A 25,161-nucleotide genomic window follows, 5' to 3' on the forward strand; every position below is an offset into this window, starting at 1 on the left:
ATACAGTGATTTTGTATACACTTCCCTCCCACACCTAAGACCAACTTGAAACTACATTCTTCCTAACTGGCTTTTTGTTTTTTCCAAATTCATTCTTACTCTACCTTACTGTTTGTGTCTGTGACCTCAACTGCAAAGATGGAGTTTGAGCTGACCAACCCGGACAGTTACACCGTAGCCCAGCTCATTGAGTTTTGTCAGGAGAGGTGGCTGCCCACCAAGAAGAGCATCAAGAATGGGGAGCTACAGAAAGCCATGAGAGCATGGGCAGAGATTCATCAGGTGCCAAACACAACAAATGACCAGGAGGATGAGGAAAGTGAGGATGGATCAGAGCAGGGTCCTGGGCTGTGACCTGTTGAGGGGGAGGGTAACATCCTCCCAGGATTGCAGAACTCTTCACAAGCAGGAATTAGTGTGTCCTCCTGCAACCTGCCCCCAGAGGAGCTGCTGGAGAGGAAGGCAAAGATCAAATACAAACTAGCGATGGCTAAGCTTAAAATGGAAGAAAACAGACTGGCCTTGGAGGAAGTAAAGGAGAAAGTTGAGGCTGAGAGAGCCTTAGAGAAAAAGACACTGGGCACAGAGAAGAGGAAACTGATTCTGGCTCTTGAACTGAGCCTTAAGGAGATGGACCTCAAGGCAAAGCAGGCAGAGTCCAGAAGTGATGGTGACAGCATTTCCTCAGTGCCCTCTGGAGACAAAAGGGTCCATACTGCTAAAGGTCTGATGCCTGACTTTGTGGTGGGAGACAACACTGGCAAGTGTTTGAGGCTTATGAGATTGCCTTACAAATGCACAAGATCACTGAGCAGGATTGGAGGGCTGGTCTGTGGAGCCATATCCCTAGCAAGGGGATGGACACCATACGGGTCCTGGAATAGGAGGACAGAATGAGGTGTTGCCTCCATAAAGGAAGCCCTTATCAGAAAATATGGTCTGACCCCAGAATAAGTATAGGCAGAAGTTTAGAGACAGTCAGAAGCTAACTCAACAGAACTGGGTGGATTGTTTTGATTCACTTTCCAAGGCACTGGATGGTTGGGTGATGGATGGTGAAGTAAAGGTTTATCAGGGACTGGCAATTTGAAAGTAGAGGAGCACCTGTTCAGTCTTTGTTTTGCAGATCCGCACCAATACTTTATTGATAGTAAGCTCTCTGAACTCAGGGAGGCTGCTAAGGAGGTGAACTGCTGGGTCAGCATCATGGTCCATATGAAGATATTTGGTGGGATCACCACAAGGGTGGGCAGGGTCCTCATCAGAAGAAGGAGGGGGGATCAAATCAAAAACAAGGAGTTCTCAAAAGGGCCCCAAACTAGTTCCTTGGTTCAGGACTCCCAACCCTCAAGAAAGAAGAAACGTTGGTTCCCTGACAGTAAGAGATCAGGGAAGGAATCCCCAAAATGATGAGTGTCAGCAGGAAGGGCACTTCCAGGGATATGCCAACTGGCAGAAATGCAGTGTATTTACAAGAAACTGTCCATTTCTGTCCTGTCCCCCTGTGCAGGTGCACAATTTGCTGCCTAGCGCCAATGCAGGCATCCTTTCACAACGGTGCCTGCGTTGATGATAGAATTGTTTTTGTGCAGAAAGGAGCACCTTACTGCACAAAAACAGTCCAGAGAAGCTTTTTACTCTGTCTGTGTAGGAAACAACGAGGAGAAATAAATATATTTCACTTTATTGCGCATCCCCTGGGGAGGCATACAGTGTTGATGCATTCCTAGATCTACAGATTCTTGTAAATCTGGGAATGCATCAAAACCAATGGGTGTTGTGTGGAAACACCCACTGCAATGGCCACGGAACGCCTCACTGATGCAGTGCAAGGTAGTGCAACAACTTGCGCTGCAATGCCCTACACCATATATATGAGGTCATGAAAAGCCACGCAAAGTGGATTTGTGTGACCTAATAGATATGGGTCTGCACCCTGTGCCGCCGAAGCATCATAAAAAGTGATGCACTGGCAGTGCAAGGGGCTTGAAAATATGCTCCTAGGTTTCCTATTCTAGTGAATTTCAAAGATATGTATTGTTTAATGTCTTTGGAGTGGCATTAACTCCAGTCAATGTTCTGAATTTCTCGTGGAGTGATGTAACTCTTCCTAGTACTCTCTAATTCATCTTCAAAAGTTCCACAAGATTTCTCTACAGAATCTGGTTCATCTGCTCCCATGTAATGAGTGTTTAAGAAACAGTACTAGGAGCTATATTCCCTGGGCTTGCCTTCTTCTAAGTTTGGGAGTGGGGGGTCTAGCACTGACTCCAGTATTGCCCGCGTGGTTTGAAACCAGGTGGTGCGTGACCAGTTGAAGCACCTCTGTCAAGAAATTCGTCTTGACCGCCACTGAGGGCAATTGAAGGTCCAGGCCCTCAGTTGCTATGCTCACCACCATAGCAAATGAGGCTCCCTCCTCTGTAGCCATGGTGGGGGGAAGAGGCCAAGCCAGTGTCTGGTGAGGTGTACAGTCCACTGCCATCCACCAGATCCTCATACCAGATGTCTTCAGAGTCTTCTAAGGTCTAGTAACCATAAGGGTCCTCAGACCACTCCCATTCATTACTCAGTACAGACATGTCGTTCGTATAAGACACCGGCTCTGATATGGAGTACCTGCCCCTGCTCAGCACTGGATCCAGCGTTGCATGCTGCCTGTCCGGTTCTCTGTTGGAGTCAGGAATGATGTTAGGGGCGGTGCCACCAACGGGCGTCGGTGAAACCAGGGGCATTAGCATTGGAGTGGGCAACGGGAAAGGTTGCGGTCACTCGACTGGCACCGATCCAGATCTGTCACTGAATCCTGGGGGCTTGACTGGGGTTGGGGGCAGGCCCGCCGGTGGAAAACCAGCAGGGGGCTCTCCTGAACCTCTGGGACCTGATGGCCCTCCAGAGGGGTCAGGCTGCCCAAAGATGAGGTGCACGGCCTCATAAAATTCCTTTAACTAGATTGAGGGGTCACTTGGCTCCTGAAAACTCTGGAAGACACAGCTGGGACCGAGACGCAGGCTCCACCACTGACCTAGGCCTTAAATGCCAACAGATCAATGTCTCATCCGAAAAGTTGCCTGGCGAAGTCAAAAACCTCTTCTACTTCTTCCTCTTCTTGTGGGACTACTGGATTGTCCCAATGACTTTATATCAACGATCGTCCAGAGTGGCTCTGCAAATTATAACAGGACCTTCCTCACAACTGAGATCTGAAACATCGCATTGTTGATTAGTGTCGGGCAGCATGGAGTCTGATAGACCATTCCTCGGCTCCTTAGGGTGCATGACACAACAATGTTCACACAACTTGGCATCATGATCATGCTCCAGACACAAAAGGCAATCAAAGTGTGGGGCCCTCACTGACATCTGGAAGTGACAGTTGCCACATGGATAGAAACTTGCCTTTTAGGTGGAAATCCTCACACCGGGAGACAAAGACTTGAGAGAATATTCAGCAAAAGGCCGAAAAAGATCTATCAAAAATTGAGTGGGTGTAGCTCTCTCCAGATCTGCCCACCCTGACTGGCACAGAAAGATAGGAACTGACGCAGCACGCTGGGATGACACCTATATAGGAACTGCATATGTCATTTCTAGCGTGGACAATGCTAATGGTGCCAATCGGAGCTGCACAAAACCACCTGTTGGCACGCAGGGGTACTGCTCATCAAAAGCTTCTTGATCCATTCTAAAGTAAGGAATCTGCGGCTAGATAAGAGAACCTCCCCAAGGCAGTTGACAGTTGTTTATGACAAAAGTAGGAGTGTGCTGCAGAGTAGTTGGAGAACTACTGAGCATCCAGAGCTGGTGTCTACTTAACAGCCAGAGCCTGTTTCCCAGATGTGAGGTGGCATTGACTTCAGTCTATCCGTTGCTGGAAGAAGCTGTTCATCTAACCTGGAGAACACAGAAGCCAGTCTTCCTCCTGAGAGGGGAGGAGGCTCCTAAATCCTGCAGGAGGAGAGACTATCCAGAAAAAGCCAAGTCTAGCTAGAACCTGCTGCTGGTGGAGTCTAACAGAGGAGGAGAACGGAGCAAAGTCATCTGCCTGCCCCAGGTCTCAGCAGGAAGCAGACTCTCCGATTATGCATTCCAGGCAGGAACTTCAGCTTTATCTGTGCCACAGTGACCAAAATGTATTGCAGCTGATCTGCGCTACTGTTAGCAAGAAGACAATCACAGCTTGGCCTACAACACTGTGACCATGAAGCCGATTGTGGTTTGACCTCCGCTGCTGTGACTGAAAAATTGGCTGGGAGTTGACCTGTGCCGCTGTGACCCAAACAAAAGATCAGGGTTCCTCCTTGCACCACTGTACCGAGAAGAGTGTGGCCTGGCCTAAGCTGCCTTGCTGAGAGGAGTAAGGCCTTGAGAAGGTGCTGTGTGATTTCTGAGCCTCGAGGTTGAGCACCTGACACTATCTCTCAGAGAATCTTGTGATTGCTCACGATCTGTATCACTGAGAGTTAAGTGCAGGTGGGGTGAGATTTTGCCCAATTTGCCAAACCATAGCAGGAAGTATCCTGGGACACCAGTGGCAATCTCAATCCCCACGACTGAGGCCCAGTAGTCCCTGCTTGCCCTGTGGCTCCTGATCGTGGTCCCACACTACATAATAAAAACATACTATTCAAACAATCTCTCCATTCAAGACTGTGCTGCTACAGTCAGCTGTGAATGGCTCAGTCATGTGCTGCTGATTCTATGTATCTGGAAGCAAAATTAGTTTTCTGGCCAACTGTCATGAAATGCAGAGCATGGCCAAAAACTACCTCTTGTCCTAAGCTTATGTACATAAGTTCTTAGGGTCATGACTGGATAAAGAACATAACCAGTATTATGCCCTGCCCTCAAATCCAGTTTTTCCCAGCTTAAGGCCATGAGTAATAGGTGTTCGGTTCTCAGGATACATGGATGTGCACAAAGCATGGTCAAAGGCCAATTTCTGGGCCCAAAGCCCGCTGTACAAGGCCAACCGGTATGGGCAGTGAACTTTGGTGGCACAATTAGTTACATTGCAAAATAACAGACCAAACCTTGCAGCCAGGCATTTCTGCATTCAGTCAAACACTATGCACAATCAGTTTTTTTAAAAATCCAATAAATTCTGAGGAGAGACCAAGTTAAAGGAAAGATTTGATCCTTTGCTTAGAAAGGGAAAATATATTTGATACTGAACAAATTCAGCTGAAGGAACATTATGGTAAGGATATAAAACTTCAAAATCAATTAAATTTGCCAGTAATGCACAATATCCCTTTCCCTAGAATTCACTATAGTCAGTCTTTGCCTGCTCTCGGTGCAGTCTGGGTGCAGGGCGTGTCTTTTGGCCAAACACTGCGTCGAAGACCAAATCCTCACTGGGTATCAAGCAAGTAAACTTAGCAGCACACCAAGGAGTAAGTTATTGGTGTACCGCTTTTAGTAACTGGAGACTTTTTGGTAATTCTTCAAATCTGCACTGTAGCCATAGATTTCTTTTATACTGGTGACGTCTGTATTAGTCTAAAGCTTTTCCTCCTTGACTGTAAGCAAGCCGACATACATCTTCACCGTTGTGTGAGCTGACCCTTTTTTCGACAGTATTTCTTTGCATTATTTTTTCAATCTTCACTGAGTACAGTGCTTAACCCTTCTATGTTTGTTTCAAACAACAGGAATACTCTGTTTTTCAATGTTTTACCGAATATGTTCTGTCAGACTGGAAACCCCTAAACAGTGCGGCTGTTAGCGAATACAAAGAACATGCAGGTCAAGTCAGGCATTTTCAGGTTTCTTCTTTTCACAAGAGAAGCACTTAGGATTGGTGAATAATTGTTATTTATGTGGAGAAAACATGTGAACAGCTAAAATATTCTCCCAGTGAGGGAATCCGACGGTTCACATCACGAGGTGGAAAATGCTGTATGGTCTGGGAAATAAGTAATTTGTAAGAGCACTTAAGGTTAAGTAGTTAAAATCGGTGGAGCCCGTTATTCGGGAATCTAATTGCAAAAAGCACAAAAATGTACTTGAGGTAGATTGCTAAAACAGCCTCCTCTAAGACTAGAATGTCCGTTTTGCTAGCTTCAAAGCAACATGATTATTTTCTGAGTAAGGATGTGCTAGCTCTCAGCCCTCCTTTTTTCGTTTTTCATATTTTTTGGGGGAAAGCATTAAAGATTCAAGTGTAGTGTAAAGGCATAACTGGGTCCTATAAAATCCCCTAAAATAGGCAGGAATTAAAAAAAACGTTTTCCCTTACCAAGTATTTTGTAATGTCATCGATGATGTAAGCTATGATGGGATCTCAGGAAAAGTAGTTAGAATGACAAAGGTAGGTTCTTGCCCTATGATTGTGTACTATGGTTCCTTGTGTGCATTAAGAATTGACTCTTAGAGCTGAAAGGTTCCTTCTTTTAAATTCTTAAGAGATGATTACATGTAAGATACTAGGGGCCAGATGTATGAAAAAAACCTTAGCGAATCGCAAATAGCGATTTTTAAGAAATTGCTATTTCTGAGTCGAAAAATACAATGTAACAAAATTGCGATTCGGAAAAAGCGATTTCTTAAAAATCGCTAATGTAATTTGCGAGGCCCAAATACTGAATCGCAAAAATATTTGCGATTCGGTATTTGAAAATCGCAAATTGCGAAAACGGACACCTGGCATAGCCTGATGACATCACAAGCAGGAAGTGAGTCAGCCAAGGCTGTTTCCAGGAGCCACACCCAAAGGAGCAGTGAGAGAGACACAGTCCAGCCCCAGGGAGCAAGTCTGTGAGCAAGCCAGGACTTTACATCACCATGGCCAATGCTGCTAATGGGAAGGAGAAGGGAGAGAGGAAGAGAAAACTGAAGTTCAGTGAGCAAGAACTGGAGGTGCTCACTGAGGAGGTGGTGAGGAGCCATGACCGGCTTTTTGGGAAGAGCTCACTCGAGGTCCCAGATTGTGAGAAATGCAAACTCTGGGCTGACATACAGACCAAAATCTGCGAAGTGGGGGTTGCACAGCGCTCAGTGGGGGAGATAAGAAAGAGGTGGTACGACCTGCGTTCCCGTGCCAAGGAGAGGGTGGCCAGCAGGCTACAGGAGGCAAGGAGCACAGGAGGCGGACCATCCACCCAGACACCCTCCACCCCCATGGAAGACCTGGTGGAGTCGACACTGCTCCCAGAAGCTGTCAGTGGGGTCACTGACATAGACACGTCCTGCACACCCAGCACCAGTAAAGGTAAGTCCAATAATGAAACGTAACCCCATATGTGTATGTACAAATGCCCCTTAGGAAATAGCAAGTAGTGCAAAGCATTGTGATATGTAGTTCATTCCACATCTTAGATTCGGCACAACAATGCCTTATGGGAGTGGTAGTCCACAACCCAGAGCTGAAAGTAGCACATAGATTGTAATTAAGTAGAGCGACACCCAGAAGAACACAACACCCACTACATAGTGATACGATATAAGTGTACATTTATTACCATTGTGCAACATTTGGTGATACATACATAAATGACATGCTGCACATTGTCTTTGCAGATGTGTCAGAGTCACCAGATCCTCGGGGTCTGTGCACGTTCCCAACACTTGCACCACAAGACAGCTCCAATACTCTGATTAGATTTATCACAGAGTCTAAGAGAGTCCAAGTGGGGAAAAGGGGATTAGGACGGGAACAGCTGGGAAGGAGACCTGTAGGAAGCAAAAGGTTAAAACACAACATTCAAATTACATCTCATGAAATCAGTACCATGCTACAACTCTAAGCTTCGTCTTTTCCGAAAAACATGAACAACCCTACAATAGTTCTAAAACTGACTAGGCTTTAGATGAGCGAATGCCTGAGGAGGAAACAGGAAAAGTTAAATAGGACTTTCAGATTTGAGTACTTTCTTTAGCGAGAGAATCAGGAAACACTCTGAGCAATTTCTAAACAACCATATGAATCTCCTTTTAAGAATATATATCAGGAACACACAGCATTACATCTAGAACGCTGGTATTGTGTTCATCTCAGAAAAAACATGGGGAAGTGAATTGCGCACATTGCAGATTTTTATATGAGTATTAAACACCATAAAGGATTGTGCACCATGTAATCACACAACGTAGATTCAAGGAATAAATCACGCAACGTGTCAACTTGAAATGCTACCAAGAAAATGTCTTAGAATAGTAGCGCACAGTAATTTACATTATTTATACACGAGGAAAGAATTGCGCGTCTTGCCGATTCAAATGCCACCATACAAATGCCAATTAATGGTAGCGCACAATGAACAACATGAAAAGCACTCGGGGAAAGAATTGCGCTTCTTGTCGATTCAAATGCCACCTTGCCAAGAAATGGTAGCGCACAATGAATATCATGAAAAAACACTCAAGGAAAGAATCGCGCGTGTTGCAGATTCGAATGCCACCATGTAAATGCTAGAAAATGATAGCACACAATGAACAGCATGGATTACACACGAGAAGTGAATCGCGCGTTTCGCCTATTCGAATGCCACCATGTAAATGTCAAGAAAAGGTAGCGCGCGCGCGCAATGAACAACAAAGTTAAATGCTCATGAAACGAGTTGCACGTCTTGCCAACTCGTAAAAACATCATGTAAATGTCAAGAAGTATCAGCGCGCAATGAACAACAATGTAATAACGAAGTCAAATCTTTATGGAATAAATTGCGCGTCCTCCCTATTTGCAAACCACCATACAAATGTCAAAAAATGGCAGCACACAAGTAATCTGTTATTCATTTAAGAATTAAAATCAAGAATATGAAAATTCTCAATTACGGTGTTGGGAAATGTCCAAACACCGTCTTACCGCCTGGAAACAGTGATCACCAATGAGAGATGAGTGCAGAAGACTGGAAAATCCAAATAGGCCGCCGGGACAGGAGCTCAGGAAGAAGCTGCTGCTCTGCACCGGGACCTCTGAATAGTGAGCACTGGAAGTTGGGCTGACTCTTTTATAGAGTCTTGGCCCAGCCTAGAACCACGCCCAGGCATGTTGCAGGGAAAGTCTCTAGAAGGCCCTGGAAAGGGACCACACCCTAACACACTCTGAATGTCTGCAGCAATACATTGCAAATGTACAGTATTTATAAGCACCTTAAAAATGAATCTTTTGGATGGAATTCTGCAATGCAAAAGGTTAAACAATAACATATCATCACAATGCATAAATTACATTATCTTGCGAGTGTTGGGTTTTTGCATTCTAGATGCCCGTAGAGCGCGCACTGTCCTGGTGTTGAAAAGATGGCCCAGGCCCAGCAGCAGCAGACTGTGACATTGTGGGGGATGCTCCATCATACTCCAACACCAGCGAGTCAGTGAGCATTGCGCCAATCAGACGCAGGGCAATGGTGTACCTCTTCCCGATTTGAGCCAGGACTCGGATGACATGCGGGATGAAGGCCACACTCCATCCCCAGAAGCCAGATCCACTGTAAGGCAGCAGTCCCTGCCCCAGCGTCACTCAACACCCTGCAGGAGGCCTAACGATGCAGGCACACAGCACGTGGTAGTAGGTGAGGGCCCATCATTCTTCGGTGGCCTGGAATCATGAATGCTCAAGATGCAGCGCCTGCAAAACAAGAACATGAGAGCAATGCACAGGCAGATGCAGGCACACAATGCCAACATGGGGGGGGGCTGCAGAAGCAGTTGGTGTGCCTTAATACAAACATTTGTAAGCTGCATGAGGGACAGCTTACAGCTGCGGAGAACACCAATGCAGTAAAGGAACTCTGTACAGAGGTAAGGCATGAGAGAGTCAGCCACCGCAAACATGAAAGGCGATTCATGGGGATGTTCAGTGGCTTTTGTAGATCAGTCAATCGCCTTGCGACATCTACTGCCCTTATATCACGGTGTGCTGTGGCCGCACAGGTGGAGAACGCACACAGCAGTTGGGATGTAGCCCAGGGACTGGTCCAGATTACAAACGTTCTGGATACTATGCTGGCAAATCGCAGTGCTACACCCAGTGAACTTGGAGTTGGGGATACTGAGGAGTCATCTAGCCTCAGCAGCCTTGCAGTGCCCACGATGGATCCTAGGCATCGCAGTGCCAGGCACAGCACTGCCACTGAGGCTGATACAAGAGGTGCCAGCGAGAAAACTGTGCACTCGAGTGGAATGTGTGGCTGCAAAAAGTGACTTTGGTGGCCACAGGGGACTAACTGCACATGTTGAAGTACAGTAAACTATGAAGACAATAGTGCGACACTGTAAATGGCTAATTTATGACACATGTGTATTGCTATGTCCTAGTGACACGTATGTTGCCTGAAGTCACGGTAATAAAGGTGCTAACTACCAGAACACGCGAGTGAGGTTGTGTTGTCATGACTTACATCTGAAATGGTTGTGCGTGATGTCAGCACGCCTTTGCCTGCCCTCTGCTGCATTGGTCCTGTCTGCTGGCTGTAGGGGTGGTATGGGATCATCATCATCGTCTGAGTCTGGCTCTGATATTTCCACAGGTATGCCCCTGGTGGTAGCTATATTGTGCAAAATCGCACATGTGGCCACTAGTCTGCAGGTCGTGTCTGGGCTGTACTGTAGTGCCCCTCCACTTTTGTGGATGCACCAGGAGCGACTCTTCAGCATGCCAAAGGTGCACTCCACCACATTGCGGGTTGTCCTGTGTGCTGAATTGTATCTCCGCTCTGCTGGTGTTGCAGGATTTAGGTAGGGAGTCATCATGTAGGTGCGCACTGCGTAGGCACTGTCTCCTGGAAGGAACAGAGGGTATAATGAGTAGCTGACCCATCTGACGTCACACTGCCATCAATGCACCATTGCAAATAGGGGAAATACCTAGTAGATAGCCTTCACCAAATTCCCCAGCTAGCAGTCTTGTGTGAATCCCACTGTGGCGAAAGATGTACGAATCATGTGTGCTCCCTGGGTACCTGGCCACGAGATCAGTTATGATATAGGAGGCATTGCATATCACCTGTATATTCATTGAATGTTGGTATTTACGGTTGTGGTACACATACTCTCTGGCCGATGGTGAACAGATTGCAACATGTGTCCCACCTATGGCACCTAGGACGTGGGGGAACTGTGCTATCTGGTAGAAATCTATTTTTGTCTGCTGTATTTCCAGTGGGGTGTGGGGTAATCTGATGTACTGGTGTATCCTACTCAGCATGGCGTTTAGAAATGCATTGAAAAATCTATAGAGGGCACTCTGTGATACCCCTCCGGCTGCTGCTATGACCGCTTGATAGCTCCCTGAGGCAAGTAGGTGCAGAGAGCATAATACCTGCACTTGGGTGGGTATGCTATTGGTCCTGTGTGTTGTGAGCTGCAGTATGGGTTGTAGCTCAGCTATCAGGTCAAGTATCATGGCTGAGTTCAACCTTTACTTCTCATATATTTCCTCCTCAGTCTGGTCAAAAAGGGTAATGCGCAGTCTGAAAATGCGCTCCTGTCTCTTCCTCCCTCTCCTCAAACCTGCCAAGATCCTCATTCTCCTCACCACAACGTAGAGTGTAGCCATTGTGGAAAAGAGCCTGAGGCATTCTGGGCCTCTTTATATAGGTCGCACCTGGTTACCACCTGGTTTCAATCCGTGGTAAATTGCATGTGCAAAAGGCCATTTTGCGAAAATTCACAATTTGCAAATTTTTGATGCATCGAATTGCAACATGGTTTTGCGTGTCGCATTTAGCGTCTCGCAATTTCTGACGTGAAATACCGATTCTGTATTTGCGAGTTGCTATTCCGACTCGCAATTTGCAAAATGCTAATAGCGATTCGGTATTTCATGTCGCAAATTGCGAGACGCTAAATGCGTCACACAAAACCATGTCGCTTTGCAAAAAATCGCAATTTTTGCGATTCCTTGTTTTTGGCCTGCGAATGCCTTTCATGCATCGCAGACCACGTTTTTGCATTCGCAAATGGCCGAATTCTACGATTCGCACCGTTTGCAAATGCAAAATCGTTTGATACATCTGGCCCTAGATGTCCTAAAATACAGGATGGGCTGTTTTTTAGATCAAGCAAGTATACTTGCATTACTTTGGTACAGATGGCGTGGCAGCAAAGGATCCCAAGCGTAAGGCCTATGTCGTATATAAATGGGTATTTCCACCTTTATTTGAAACACTATGTGTTTTAAAGTAAAACGCTGTGCATACAGCCACCTCTATGGAAAGACTTCTGTAACTGCAGGGCTGAACAGCAGAACATCTCCAGCGATGGCGGCGTTGAGCTGTAAAATCGAAATGAAAATACTGAAACTCAGTGCAGCGTTTTCTATTTTACTTTAATATCGAAGAATCCATAAGAATTCAAAATTAAAATAGGTGATTTTTCCTGTGAAAGGGAGATGCGTTTGACAAAGTGAGAGGGTTTACTGCTGGTAAGGTAAAATAAAAACACTGTGACAGAAGGCACTAATAGCAGACAGAGGGCCAGGTGCATAAAAGGCAGCTCTCATAGCATAAAAAGAAAATGCAAATGCATGTCCTTCCCTTACATAATGGTGCTCAGGACAAACTAAAAAAATGCTAAAGACAAATGGGAGGGAGTAATGGTGATGTGACAACGAAACACAGAAAAGCCGAGGCTCACCCAAGGAGAGAGACAGGCAGACTGGATTGGTTTGATGGTCACAAAAGCAATCCTAATGTTTGCACTGGAGTTTTCACCATTTACCAAAACACGTTGAGTGCGCAAGTTTATGTTAATTCCATTGTGTTTGGTTGTGTTTAAAGAAGCCTATGTGTAAAGTAGAAAAGTCAGACTGAGCACGAGTCAATAGTCATAGTGCCCTCCTGGAATAGCAAGGGCCAGGGGTTCAAATGCTGCTGTGAATAAAAGAAATGACATTCTGAGTCCGAAGCACATACTATTTATTGGTGGCAGTATACAATGAATACCTTTCTGCAGTTAAGTGTAGTTTCTTATATCGCAGGGAACTATGCAACCACTCTGTCTCCACCTTAAAGCAATTACATTTGCAAGGAGTACCGTTTTCTTCTGCTGGAACAGTGATTCTTGGTAGCAAACTGTGACAGAATAATGTTTATACTTTTTCCAAGTGGGTGCCCTCATATAAAAGCTCTGGGAATTGTGAGATGGTTTACCGTCTCTGAAATATGACACCCGTGATCCAGAAGAGATCCGATGACCTTATGTTATCAATCACCGAATCCAACCAGTAGTCCAGCAAAGCAGGCACTTAACCAATGTATAACTGCAAACCCTTCCAAGCAGCTGTGAAAAGGTATATTGCGCTACAGCGCCTTCTTACAGATCTACTCAACGTGCGCCAATATCGTTCACCTACCATGAAGAAAAGGTGCCGAAAACAACAACATTAAAAAAAAAATTATCAAGACTCTCTAATGCAATATATACTTTTATTATATGCCCACTGCTGATTTGTTAGAGGTTATTATTTCTTTTTACAGTGCGTCCACCACTTCCCGGGATCTCAAGAGTGTTTTACTGAGACTGAGAGGTTAGTAACAATGTATCAAATTTAAAGAGAAATACAATTTTCTTGCAGTTGGCACTTAGGGGTATTGTAGAAACAGTATGGTAAGTGCCTGTGTACAGATCTAAGTGGCACAGGCTGTCGAAGTCTAGGCATCAACAGCCTACTAGACTATATTATGATCTGACACAATTCAACCCCATTTGTCTCTGCTGTGCTAATCCATTCATTGTTCTGATATTCCTAGCTTTGATGCAGTGGAATAGCTACACAGACACGTCCAAGGAGAAACAGGGTGCACAGGATGGATGGGGGAAGGGCTGACTCACTAGAGTATCTGTGGCCAGAAATTATTGACATATACAAGTATTCAAATGGTGTTTAATAACGGAGAAAAGGTCACTTTACTGCCAGTATTTCAGATTTGAAAGAATGGCGTTAGTGGTTAATGATCCCAAGTGTGAAATCACTGTAAATAATAAGCACTGCCAAAAAGAAGGATTGTCCTGATGCTGGTGGGTTCTCAGGGTGATTTGGTTTGCCTAGTCTGCCTCGAAGGAGTCCGGTTAGTGGATGCATATTATTTTTTCCGCATCACCCTTATCAGCTATTCCCCAAAGCAGTCAATGCTATTTCATTAGTATTCTGTATTTCTGTTGGGCTTGTAATACTGCTCTCAACTTTTCTCTTCTGAAAGAACTATTTTAGATTCCGCCCTTCTGTTAGAAAATCTCTTCTCAACATCAATTTTCTCCAAATTTGTTTCAATATATTTATCTTTTTTTGGCCCTTGCAGACTTCGTTTTGCAATGGTTTTTAATTAATTTATTGAAAGGAAGCTATTCAATTGCTTGGAAGCATTCGAGAATGTCTGGCAGAAAAGAATGAAATCCAAACCTGCCAATTGTGTGTTTAACAACTTTACCCACTTTGTACTCATAACACAAGCTAGGTGCTTGTCGGCAATAGCTCTTTCTGAAAGGAAACCCTGGGGGCTATTGAGAGTTTGGTAGGATGTACTCCATTCCATCAGAGCAGCAAGGGGTGTCCTTCACTGCCCTGGCAGACCAGGGCCTGCCATATTGCCTTCCGGGCAATACCTAAGAACGAGGCTGTTGTGTGCCTATATCAACTAAAGGTGGCCGAGTTTGTAGGAGACCAGTGAGGCAGTGTAAGATGGCCACAGAAAAAGGTTTGCCTATACGTTCGGTTGGCCCAAGTTGGTGTCAAGGGTTGCGACACAGGGCGTTGGTGGTTTCTGTGCCTCCTTCCAGTCGTAGAGGGTGGAGCTTTACTTATCTCTTAGTTACAAAAATGGGAACAAAAACAGATTAGTTAATCAAAGGATACTAAGGGCCATATGTACAAACACATTTTCCCATAGACACAGAATAGGTAAAACCCTTTGCTACATCTGGCCCTAAGTAACTTGTGGTAAAATTGTATGTATACTCGAAAGCAATATTTTTCCAAAATATTACCTGACATCTCTTCCACACATAATATTGCATTCTCTTAAACGGAGTCCCACTTTCTTCCATATTTGAGCAATGCAAATACTATGGCGACACTTTTATATTTTACTGGTGATAGTAGATACAAATACATGGAAACTGAAGACATACATGTATTGGCATAACCAGTACAGCAGATGCTGCAGTAGTTAAATCTTTGTATCAATCCAAGAGAGAGACACACTACATTAGGCTAGTGGTTTCGTGAGATTCAGGTCTAAATGCCTCTGATATATTTGATGAAATAATCAAAAAAGGACACTCATTAATGACCAACGCAACATTGTTGTTAGTCATGCACATACCTGTAAGCAAGGGCTACCTTTCATCATACAGGAATATAACATAGCTGGTGATGACAATTTATTACAATTGCTTCAACCCTCTGCAAGATTTGAACCAGAATTAGGAACAGATATGACTCCGAACCTTGTTCACAGAGGTAGGGATCCAGCACTACTTTCAGGTTATGTTTTGTGTCTAATAAAATATAGTTGGCTGGATAAAAACGTGTGCATGGATTTTTTGACTGGGTAACATAAAAAGGTGTTTGTTAAATTTGCTGTAGATCTCCTCCTTATATGTCATACATGCATTTAAAAGTAGCGAGAAGAACTGCAATGTCTGGGTCATTTTAATGCATTTAATTTGATTAATCAACCGCACATTTGTTCCACTCGTGTTGATAAAATAAACCCTTGTGTATTACAGCTCTTCTTCCAGCCGGTACAATTTTCATAAGGTCATAATCTAGACAAATATTGCCTTGCAAGCGCTGAAAAGAACGGTTTAAAAATGTTGCTTGTGTCGGGTTTGCTTGTATTATTTGTCGCCTCATGCCACTGTGTACAGCAATGCCACTAAATGGAAGACTTGCTTTAGTACATTCCTTTCATGTGAAGATATAGTTTTTTTCCAACTATTACGCAGTGTGGGGTAATAATGTGGGGAGAGCGTGAGCCTGAAAATCTATTAAAGCCACCAAACATCGTTCTCAGAAGTACTGTTTCGAGAAATTATTATTAGGTAGCATTCGAAGTTTTCAGGAGATAAACAAAATGAAATATGCTGTGTGGACGTGTTAACACAGTAAAGTCTCAATGCAAGTGATTTTTTTATAGATTAAAAAGCCCACTGCAAGTTGTGTGTGGATGGAATGCCATCAACAAAACCTAAAAATCAGAGATTCAAAATCAACTGAATCACCTCATTTTATGAAATCCTCCAGAGACATTTGCGGGTTACCATACTAAAACATTCAGCCTCCAAATCTCAAACTTATGAGAACAAGACACCAAACTGGTGGCCGTGGTTGACTTTACATGGAATGAATATGCATTTTAACATTTTATTCTGTGGTATAACTACGGTAGGACATCTGTGTATATTGACACTGCAGCCTTTGCCTTAAGAGCAGCCTCGATGTGCTCATGGCAGTGAGCTGGGTTACTTATACTTTCTAGCACTAATTACAAATAATGTTCAAATAATCAAAACCTCATCAACCACCTAAAACTATGTGTTCTTCAAAAAGGCCTTAAACATCCACTCTTCGGTCTCTTGCAACACTCGCAATTAACTCAGCTATGGCCTGAATATATAAGGAATCAATACATCAAGGAGAAAATACAAATCACTAAACCAGAATAATGCTACTGTGCAGCAAACTAATTATCTGAGAGACTGTCAGCAGAAAAAATGGCGGAAGGTATTCGTAAAACAGAAATGGCACTTAGGTACCTATATTTTGGGTCTATCAGGTCTTCCTCAACAATATTCATTTAGTATACAGCAGAGGGTATATGAAACCTTGTGCTGCACAAATATGTAAACTGAATACCTGCTGGTCTCAGATCTGCAGTTTGCTTAGTGTCACTGGATGGCGATCAGCAGAATATTGTTAGGGTCAGTTGTGTATCCTCAAAAACAAAATGAAGATGGATGCTGTAGGTATTTCATTTAATCTTGTGTTAACTGTTTTTAGTTACTGACTACATTTTGCTGGTTTAGTAACAACTCCTTACTAACAGTAAAATAATTTGTATATCTTAAAGCTACTTCTCGCAATTTCTTTGGCATAGTTCCCCCTTGATATTTTTAAAGTAATAACCAAAAAGATTTTCAGTACACACACTAGACATGAAATGCTTTTGCAAAGAAAGAGTTCATGTTCAAATTGTTGTATTTTTTTGATCCCACACAAGATACAGCGTAAGCTTTCATATAAAGAACTCAACATGTATCTAATATTGCAAAAATCCTGCAAAGTGGTGTTCTAGTGCATCTAGAGCATAGGAAAACTGCAAAGCTTGGAACGTGAACACTATGAAAGGAAATACTTCTGCACTGAAAAGAGTGACGTGCGTGGTTAAAGCTTTCACTAGGCAGAATGAGGCATGTGCAGCCACTTGCACCTGTTCCATGCATGAGAATGTCAAGTTGCCATGTGTAAAAATCTATTCCATTTAAACATTCTTAGTAATGCATGTGAGGATGAACGAGTGTTTTACTGCGACACGGTTTAAGAACGTGTTTCTCATTTGGCTGGCGTGCGTTTTATGATTTTATGTTACTACACTGACAAACAGACGCAGGCAAGGCTTGCAAGCCATATACCAGTTCCCCATAAATAGACCTACGACCTCTGAACCTTTCCCCTGGGAGAGTATTCGGCAGGACTGAGGAATGCTAAACCCATCTCAGTTTGTCCCTAAACCCTGATTGCCAATTATTTTCGGTGAAAGTTAGTGACAGTGATTTATTCTATGCATGCTCGAGAGCACAATAATATGCAATGGCAGTTCCCACAAGTAATATCCCTCAGATCATAGCGCACATTTCATCTGAAACAAAACCATGAGTATGCATTTGTTTGTGTCTGCATCGATACACGAAACACGCAGGGATACACGCACGTATGTACCAATGCTCCATCCTCATTCATTTGTTGTTGAGTGGAATGTCTTAAAATGAATTGTGGCTGTATTTGGATGGAGCAGACTCTTCACTACTGGTTAATATTTACACTTAAATATGTAAATTACTGTGAGTGCGCCAAAATCATGAGGCTGAAATAAATATGTTATGCTATCCATAACAGTAACCATAATTAAAGTCAGAGTACATATGATTTCTTTCAAAAGCGATCCCAACAATGCCGGTTAGGTATAAAAAAAACTACTGTACCTAAAAGGAATCTAGATGTAATTAGAGTTTCATCTCTCAAGGGGTTTCAGGTTACCACTCATAGGCACCAGTCAGTATTGATTTGCCTTTCTACATATGGCACTGCCATTTGGGTGAAAAAGGTGGCGAGGCCATAATACAGTATGGCTGCAAGGTTATCTGCAGAGGTGTTTCTGTTTCACCCTTCATCCCACTTTGCTTCTCCTCTGAAACCTGCGTTGTGCTTGCATGGGTTCAGATAAATAGTAATGAATTCGAACATTAATTACCATTCCAGAAATATGCTATTAGGTCAAGATCTAATGCAGATATTGAGGAAGGCTTAAATTGTAGTAGTGTATAAAGATATTTGGCTGCTACTGGGAAATTGTGCCTGTGAATGTTCATTGCTTTACTAGAGAAGCTAAGGAAGAAACAAGTTAAACAGGAAACTAATATTGTTCTATAAAATTTACTGAGTTCTTATAAAACATACAACTGGTAGACAAAAACGTGCTCTCAATGAATGAATAGCAAAAACCTTGATATTTGGTTCCTAACAGTATATGTGTTCTAAGGGCAGCTGCCCTCTGAAAAGTTAAAAGTGTTGCTATTTTAAATAAAGTTTACATTTATAGGTGTTCGCAAAGCCAACACAAGAGGTGAAACGTGTGCCTACTGGGACCTTGCACGAAACAAAAAGGTTAAAATTATTGCCACATCTGGATGCCAAGAATCAAACATAAGGAATGGCACCAACAGATATTTTACCTGCAGCACAATTAATTGTGGGCCACCGGCATTTAAAATCATAGTCATAGTAAACTGAACAATATTTCAATATAATAAAATGCTATGATGCATAAAGTTTAAAGAACATAAATTTAGTGGCACCATATCATATAAGAGGTTACCTAATTTTGTGATATGAGAAAAGACAGTTAAAAGATGTTACTGAGAGCTTTCTTGCCTGTGCTTTTTGAGCTTGGCATGTATTTTCAGGGGCTAACAAACTACCTGCTCCCAATCAAACTACAACCCTGCAAATTGCTCTGCAAGTCACCATTGCAAAGTGTAAACATATTTGTGAAAAAAAGACCAGCTTTCAAAATGTAAGATATTCTACTGAGAAAAGTGGCACTCTATATAACTGAGTTTTTTGTTTTTAATTCCCTGCAGACTAAGACTTCCAAATGCACAATTAATTTGTAGCTGCAACATTTAGAACCTCAAGTGCTGGTATATATTTGCATGCTGCGTGGAGTTCCGGTTTCATTTCTTGGACAGAATCTGACCCTTTACTTGCTAAACATTTGAGCTCTTGAAACTTATTCTGCCTCCGACACCATAGACTAATGAAAGCTTAAGTACAAGGCAATGTATGTTTTCAGAAGTTGGTTTGGCAGAAGAGCGCAGTGGGCCTGTGCAGTCCTGACCGCATGCACGTTCAGACCCACTGATTCACATTTATTGTCTTGATATATGCCTATGCATGGCTCTTTTAGTTTGCAGATACTTTACTTTTTGTACATGTCCTACTTATTGCCCCCACCTCTGGAAAGTAATTTGAAACAGGTAGAAAAGCAACTCACTAAAAGCAGACATTATGGAAGACATTTCTCAGAAATGAGTATCATTTCAATGATTTTAATAAGCAAAATAGGAAACAACTTTAATAACAAAAACAGAAACCAGTCTGAATAAAACTACGATAGACCAGGTTTTAATATTTTCATATCATAAGCAGGATTTGAAATTGATCCCTTCAGAACTTTTACATGAAATAAAAACAACTTCTGCTGCTGCAGGTTTGATTTCAACACAGTTGAATCAGTAAAAAACAAAGATTGTTTCTGATGCATGACTGATTTCCACAATATTTAAAACTGCAAGCACCATGCTGTTCATACAATCTTGTTATCACTGTTTAATTTAAAGACCGATAAAAACGTAAAATGCATCTGGCCAGCAGAGCCAGAATTCTAAAAGAAAATTAAAAAAGGGGTTTTCATTTTGGTTTTTGTTAGTGCAATCAATCCTTTCACTGTCCAGCAGAAAATGGTATTGAAGCACTCAAACACTCAAGACTGCTGCAACTAAAATAAAATAGAGGAGGGTAAAAATAGGGAGTAAAGGAGCAAATTCTAAAAATATTATATAAATTAACGATTGGCGTTTTCAGGTGAAAACCCGATAGGGACAAATGTGAATGCTACATTTTCGAATACATAAAACTTTCAAAAATACAGCCAGTAACCTTTTCAAACTGGGCAAATGTTTAGTATGCAAATAGTTAGCTCCATCTCAATATGAAATATAAGCTGGGTTGTGGATGTTTTCAGAAGTGAATAAACAGGTAATTACCCTCTATACATTGGCAACTTTCAAGCCAGTACCTTGGTTGTAAATAATTAGAGTAAGCCATTTACCTAAACTACAAGCAATGACCTTCTAAAGGGAAATTTGCCAGCTCGAGACCACTTTTCAATGGAAGGTGGTAATTGGTAAAGTACTTCCCGAGTGCACAGTGTACCACTTTATAGGCATAACTGCAAAATAGGACTGATACACTCAATGTGAGAAATGCAGCAGAAGTAACAAGTTACTATGTAATTAAAATGTGCAGCCAGTCTTCAGACCATATAATGGCAACATATATATCTTTAGCACGGATCCCCAAGATTTGCTTGTATGCCAATCATGAGCTCCTTTCACCACTCCCTCTAGAAACAAATACCAAAATGAAAACAATAACTACAACTTAAAAGTGCACACCATATACAAAGTCGTTTTCTGAATGCAATGCAAAATGCCCATTAAGTTTATTCCATTTCTTTAAGAAAACGTATACCAGCCTGCTGAAATGTTTCTCTACGTTTGGATGTGGCAAATATTTACAAGCTAACAACCATAACAGAAAACAACTGCTCAAGCAGTACAATTTATATTGAGAGGACATCTTACCAAATGAAAAACAATATGATCGATGATCGACAACATGCTAAAGTTTTTAGACGAGAAAAATGGTACAAAATAGAAATTATTACCATACATGTCCAGCATGCAGGATTAATATTTTTAATGCAGGTTTTCGTATTTTTCTATATAATCAAGCAGGCAATAAAACCGATGAGATGTCATGTCCGATCTGTCAATATCTGACAAGTCTGCATACACTGTCCGGTTTCTCTCTCGCGCGCCCCCTTTCCCTGTGCAGGAGATGCCGCCGAAAAGTCCCCTCTTTAGAATCCGGGAAGGCAGTGGTGTCATAGGGCGCTGGTGCATTATGGTCTCCCTCTTTAGTCTTTGACTGTCCCAGCAGAGCAAGTGACCTATAACCCGAGTTTCAGAGTCTTTTCTCAATCCTTAATTTCCCCTTTCCCTGTACATATGAGAAGTAGCGCTCACTTGCCTCGCCCTCCCCCTCCCAAACCCCCATCTACTTTTCACAGCTACATCTAGTAGAAAAGATACTTTTCCGGTGAAAATCCACAGACCCGGATGTCATTTTGGGAAGGGTCACTCCCACCCCCACCCCGAATTAAGACTGTAGGTATGCACATCTAAAAAGATAGGAAGCTGCCATGGCCGTGTCTTTTGCACGTGTCCTCGAGGCGCAGGCAGGTGGACTGAGAGTGGGCTCTGGCGGTGGGTGCTGCGCAGTCCGGGGCCTCGGGAGGGTTGGCAGGGCTGGGATAGGGGCAGTCTGCGGCCCCGGTGTGTCCAGGCCCTGCTGCCTGGCGCAGGCTGTCTGCAAGAGGTTCAGTGCCGTGCGAGTCACATGAAGTACTCGGGCGAGGAGGGGGTGTCGCTGGTGGAGCCCGCCTCCCTGAAGCCGGGGCCGGCCAGCTTCTCGCACTTGATCTTGTAGGCGTCCCGCTCCCGGGCCAGGCGTGACACCTCCTGCTTGAGCTGCTCCACCTGCTGGATGAGCTGCGTCTTCTCGCTCTCCAGGTGGTGCTTCTGCTGCACCCGCTTGAAGCGGCACGACTGCGCGTAGCCGCGGTTCTTCAGCGTGCGCCGCTTCTGCTTCAGGCGGATCACCTCGTCCTTGGTGAAGCCCCGCAAGTGCCGGTTCAGCTCTCGCACCGACATGGACACCAGCTGGTCGTCCGAGAAGCGGTCCTCCACGTTGCCCGAGGAGGGGTGCGAGTTCTGCAGCTGCTGCGAGGAGGTGGAGGAGCCCGAGGGCGAGGGCGACCCCTGCTGGTGGTGCTGGTGGTGGTGGTGGTGATGGTGCAGTGGGTGCCCGTTGCCCGAGAGGTCCTCGTGGCTTACCCCTTGGTACTGGTGGTGCGGGTGGTGGTGCGGCGGCTGCTGCTGCTGCTGCGGGTGGTGATGCTGTGGCTGGTGGTGCGGGTGGTGGTGGGGCCGGAAGGCGTCGAAGCCCTGAAGTTGCTGCTGCGGGCCCACCTGGTGCGGTGCAATAAGTGCCTCCACCGCGTCCTCGGGCGTGAGGTTGAGCGCCTCGGAGTTCATCTGCTGGTAACTGTTGGCCATCCAGTACAGGTCTTCCAGGTGCGTCTTCTGCTCCGACGGGCTGAAGCTGGGCGACGAGGGGACGGAGCTGCAGGGCGTGCTGATGGGCGTGGAGGACACCGAGCCCCCCGTGGGCTGCAGCCGGTTGCAGTGCCGCACTGGCCGCTCTCCGGGCCGTCCCAAGGGCTCCTTCTTCACATCGAACTTCATTAGGTCAAAGTCGTTCACGTACTCCATTGCCAGGGGGCTGGTGGGTAAATCGGTGCCGATGGGCAGCTCTCCGGCCATCCCTGTTCAGAGGCGCCGTCCCCCCGGTCACTCCAGGGTAGAGGTGGACGCGCCTCTTAGCAGACGAAAAGTTCTTCTCCGGCTGGGGTGCGGGACAGCCCCGGTGGCAGCACTGGAGACCGGCTGCGATGCAAGGCTTTGCTGCCTCCCTGCCTGCAGCCCCACGATGCGGGAGTGAGCGCTCACCGCACAACTCGAGCGGGAGGGCCGGGATGGGGGTCCTACAGCAATGTACAGCTATGTATAACTTTCTAAGCAGAGCAGCCCTGGTTCCCTCCCCTCGGTGCAGGCATCCAGGCTGCTCTCGTGTGCTTCTGCGCTCTCCGAGGTGCCCGGGCCCGTTTTATCCCCTTCTGATGTCACAGCACAAAGGGGCTGGTTTCAATCACTGCACTCCAATGGCAGCGGAGTCGAGCCGCCTATTAGCATAGCACGCCAAGGCTGGGGGAGGCAGGGCGGAGCGGGATCTGACAGCAGTCAGCTGACCAGCAGCTGGAGACCAAGACTAGGCAACCCCGGCGGAGCTAAGCGCCACAGCCACTGCGCCGACCTGAGAGCCTTCTACTCACACAGCTTGGCTGAACTAAACACATCCGCAGGGCGGCGTTAGCAGCGGTTCCCAGTGTAATCCACACAACATTACCGCCCCGAAAATCGTGGGATTTCACGGCCGGGTCCAGGTGCATACACATGCCTGCGCATCGAAGTTCCTAGTGAAATCCTACGCCATCCACCCTAGCTGTACAGTAAAGTGGGAGGGATCGCACTCCTACATCAACGCGCAGGCGGGAGCTCTAATTTGATTTCTAACTTTGATTTCACCCGGTAGCTGTGGCGGGCAAACTCCACCGCAGAAGCTCATGCCATGGGGCGCAGGTTCAATGAAAAAGCCCAAAATAACTTCGAAAGCTTCAAATAGTGCCACTTCAAACATAGCTTCTTCACCCAAAGACATGCTCACTGACAGAAGTTTAAGAATCACAGATACAATCCGCCCACCTTTGGGACGCAGCAAAAGCCCTTCTATTACATGTTTACTACAACCTGCGTTTTGTGTTCCACGGCCATTCCTACTAATGCCCGCTGATTTTATTCACCGGCCGCCTCAAGTAATTAGAGTAAGCAGCTGTTATCCTGGAACGGTATATCAATGTGGCAGCAAAATTCAAGACACTATGTTGAAGACGGTTTGAAAGTCAGTGATTCAGCGTAGAAAGGGTCTGCCGGATTCGTCCCGGGCCAGCTGCACAGAAAGAAAAGCTGCGAGTAGAATTATTTTTCTTAACCAGTAACCGGATAGTGGGTTTTTTTTATGTTTGAACATTTTGTAGCGATTATTCTCTACGACTTTTCTCCCTTTTGCTCTCAAACAGATCTAAAGTGTGCCCTCAAGTGGCCAATCGAGGTAAAACATAAGGTGAAAATGGAGAACAGTTTGCGCAAAACTGGTGGAGAAGCATTTGTGTCCAAGAAAAGGCCGCCTCGGGGCAGAATCTGTTACCCTGCCCTGCAAACAGACATTACGTTTCTTTTGAATTTAGAAATCAGCAGCACTGTTGGTTAAAGCACGAGCAACGCTCCCGCCCAGAGCCCCGCCATGAAGTATGTGAAATAGAAACCGCTGCTGCCAGAGTACCAACGCCTCGGATCTGAGCAAAAAGCAAAGATGTTTCGCACATGGCACGGGAGCCACCTTGTAGTAATTTCTGAAGAGTAAACGAGAATACCGTATATTAACGAAGCTGCCAGGCACTATAAAAACGCAACTAAGACAAACAAACAAGGGGAATACATGTACTTAAAACCCGTTAAGAACGGCTTCTTTGTGGATCCTTGACCGCACAGAAAGATCTACATTTACAGCCGATTAGAGATGCGCAGAAGAATTTCCCCTTACACAGGAACAAGACGAGGTGATTTGGTAAAACCTCACGTCTGCAAAGTCCTAAACATATCCGAGTTAGACATGAATTTCAGAAAGCAAGTTTACTGAGCCGGGTAGAAGCTGCAGCGGCGTGAGCCCAGTGCACTAATATAACGCGCACGACGAATGATAAACATGTGGCACGTCACGTACATGACGGGAGTGAAAGGTGCTCTTGAAATTTTGAACTCAGGTCTCCGAAGGTTGCCAGTCGCAGCGCTGCAAAGCCGGGCACAAAGCCGCCTCTCCAATGTACGAGCACTCTGTCGCCGGCCACTTTACCCCTCTGGGAGATTGATCACCAACGCCGCCGCCGTGCATTTCTAAACACACCAGGTGAC

At 44.8% G+C, this 25,161-nt stretch overlaps 1 protein-coding gene across 1 annotated transcript; it reads right to left on the reverse strand.

Annotated features, from left to right (window-relative positions):
- Nucleotides 1-19,756: 19,756 nt before the first annotated feature.
- Nucleotides 19,757-23,235, reverse strand: MAFB (MAF bZIP transcription factor B). The gene has a single exon (XM_069243786.1). It carries the CDS (start codon nt 22,894-22,896, stop codon nt 21,907-21,909), a length of 990 nt encoding a protein of 329 aa, XP_069099887.1. The 5' UTR covers nt 22,897-23,235; the 3' UTR covers nt 19,757-21,906.
- Between the last annotated feature and the right edge of the window lie 1,926 nt (nt 23,236-25,161).

This window comes from Pleurodeles waltl, chromosome 7, assembly GCF_031143425.1.
Source record: "Pleurodeles waltl isolate 20211129_DDA chromosome 7, aPleWal1.hap1.20221129, whole genome shotgun sequence".
Lineage (NCBI taxonomy): Eukaryota > Metazoa > Chordata > Amphibia > Caudata > Salamandridae > Pleurodeles > Pleurodeles waltl.

Bases quoted from the DNA above. Each gene is read 5' to 3' on its own strand.
- MAFB (XM_069243786.1), bottom strand. From the start codon at position 22,896: ATGGCCGGAGAGCTGCCCATCGGCACCGATTTACCCACCAGCCCCCTG.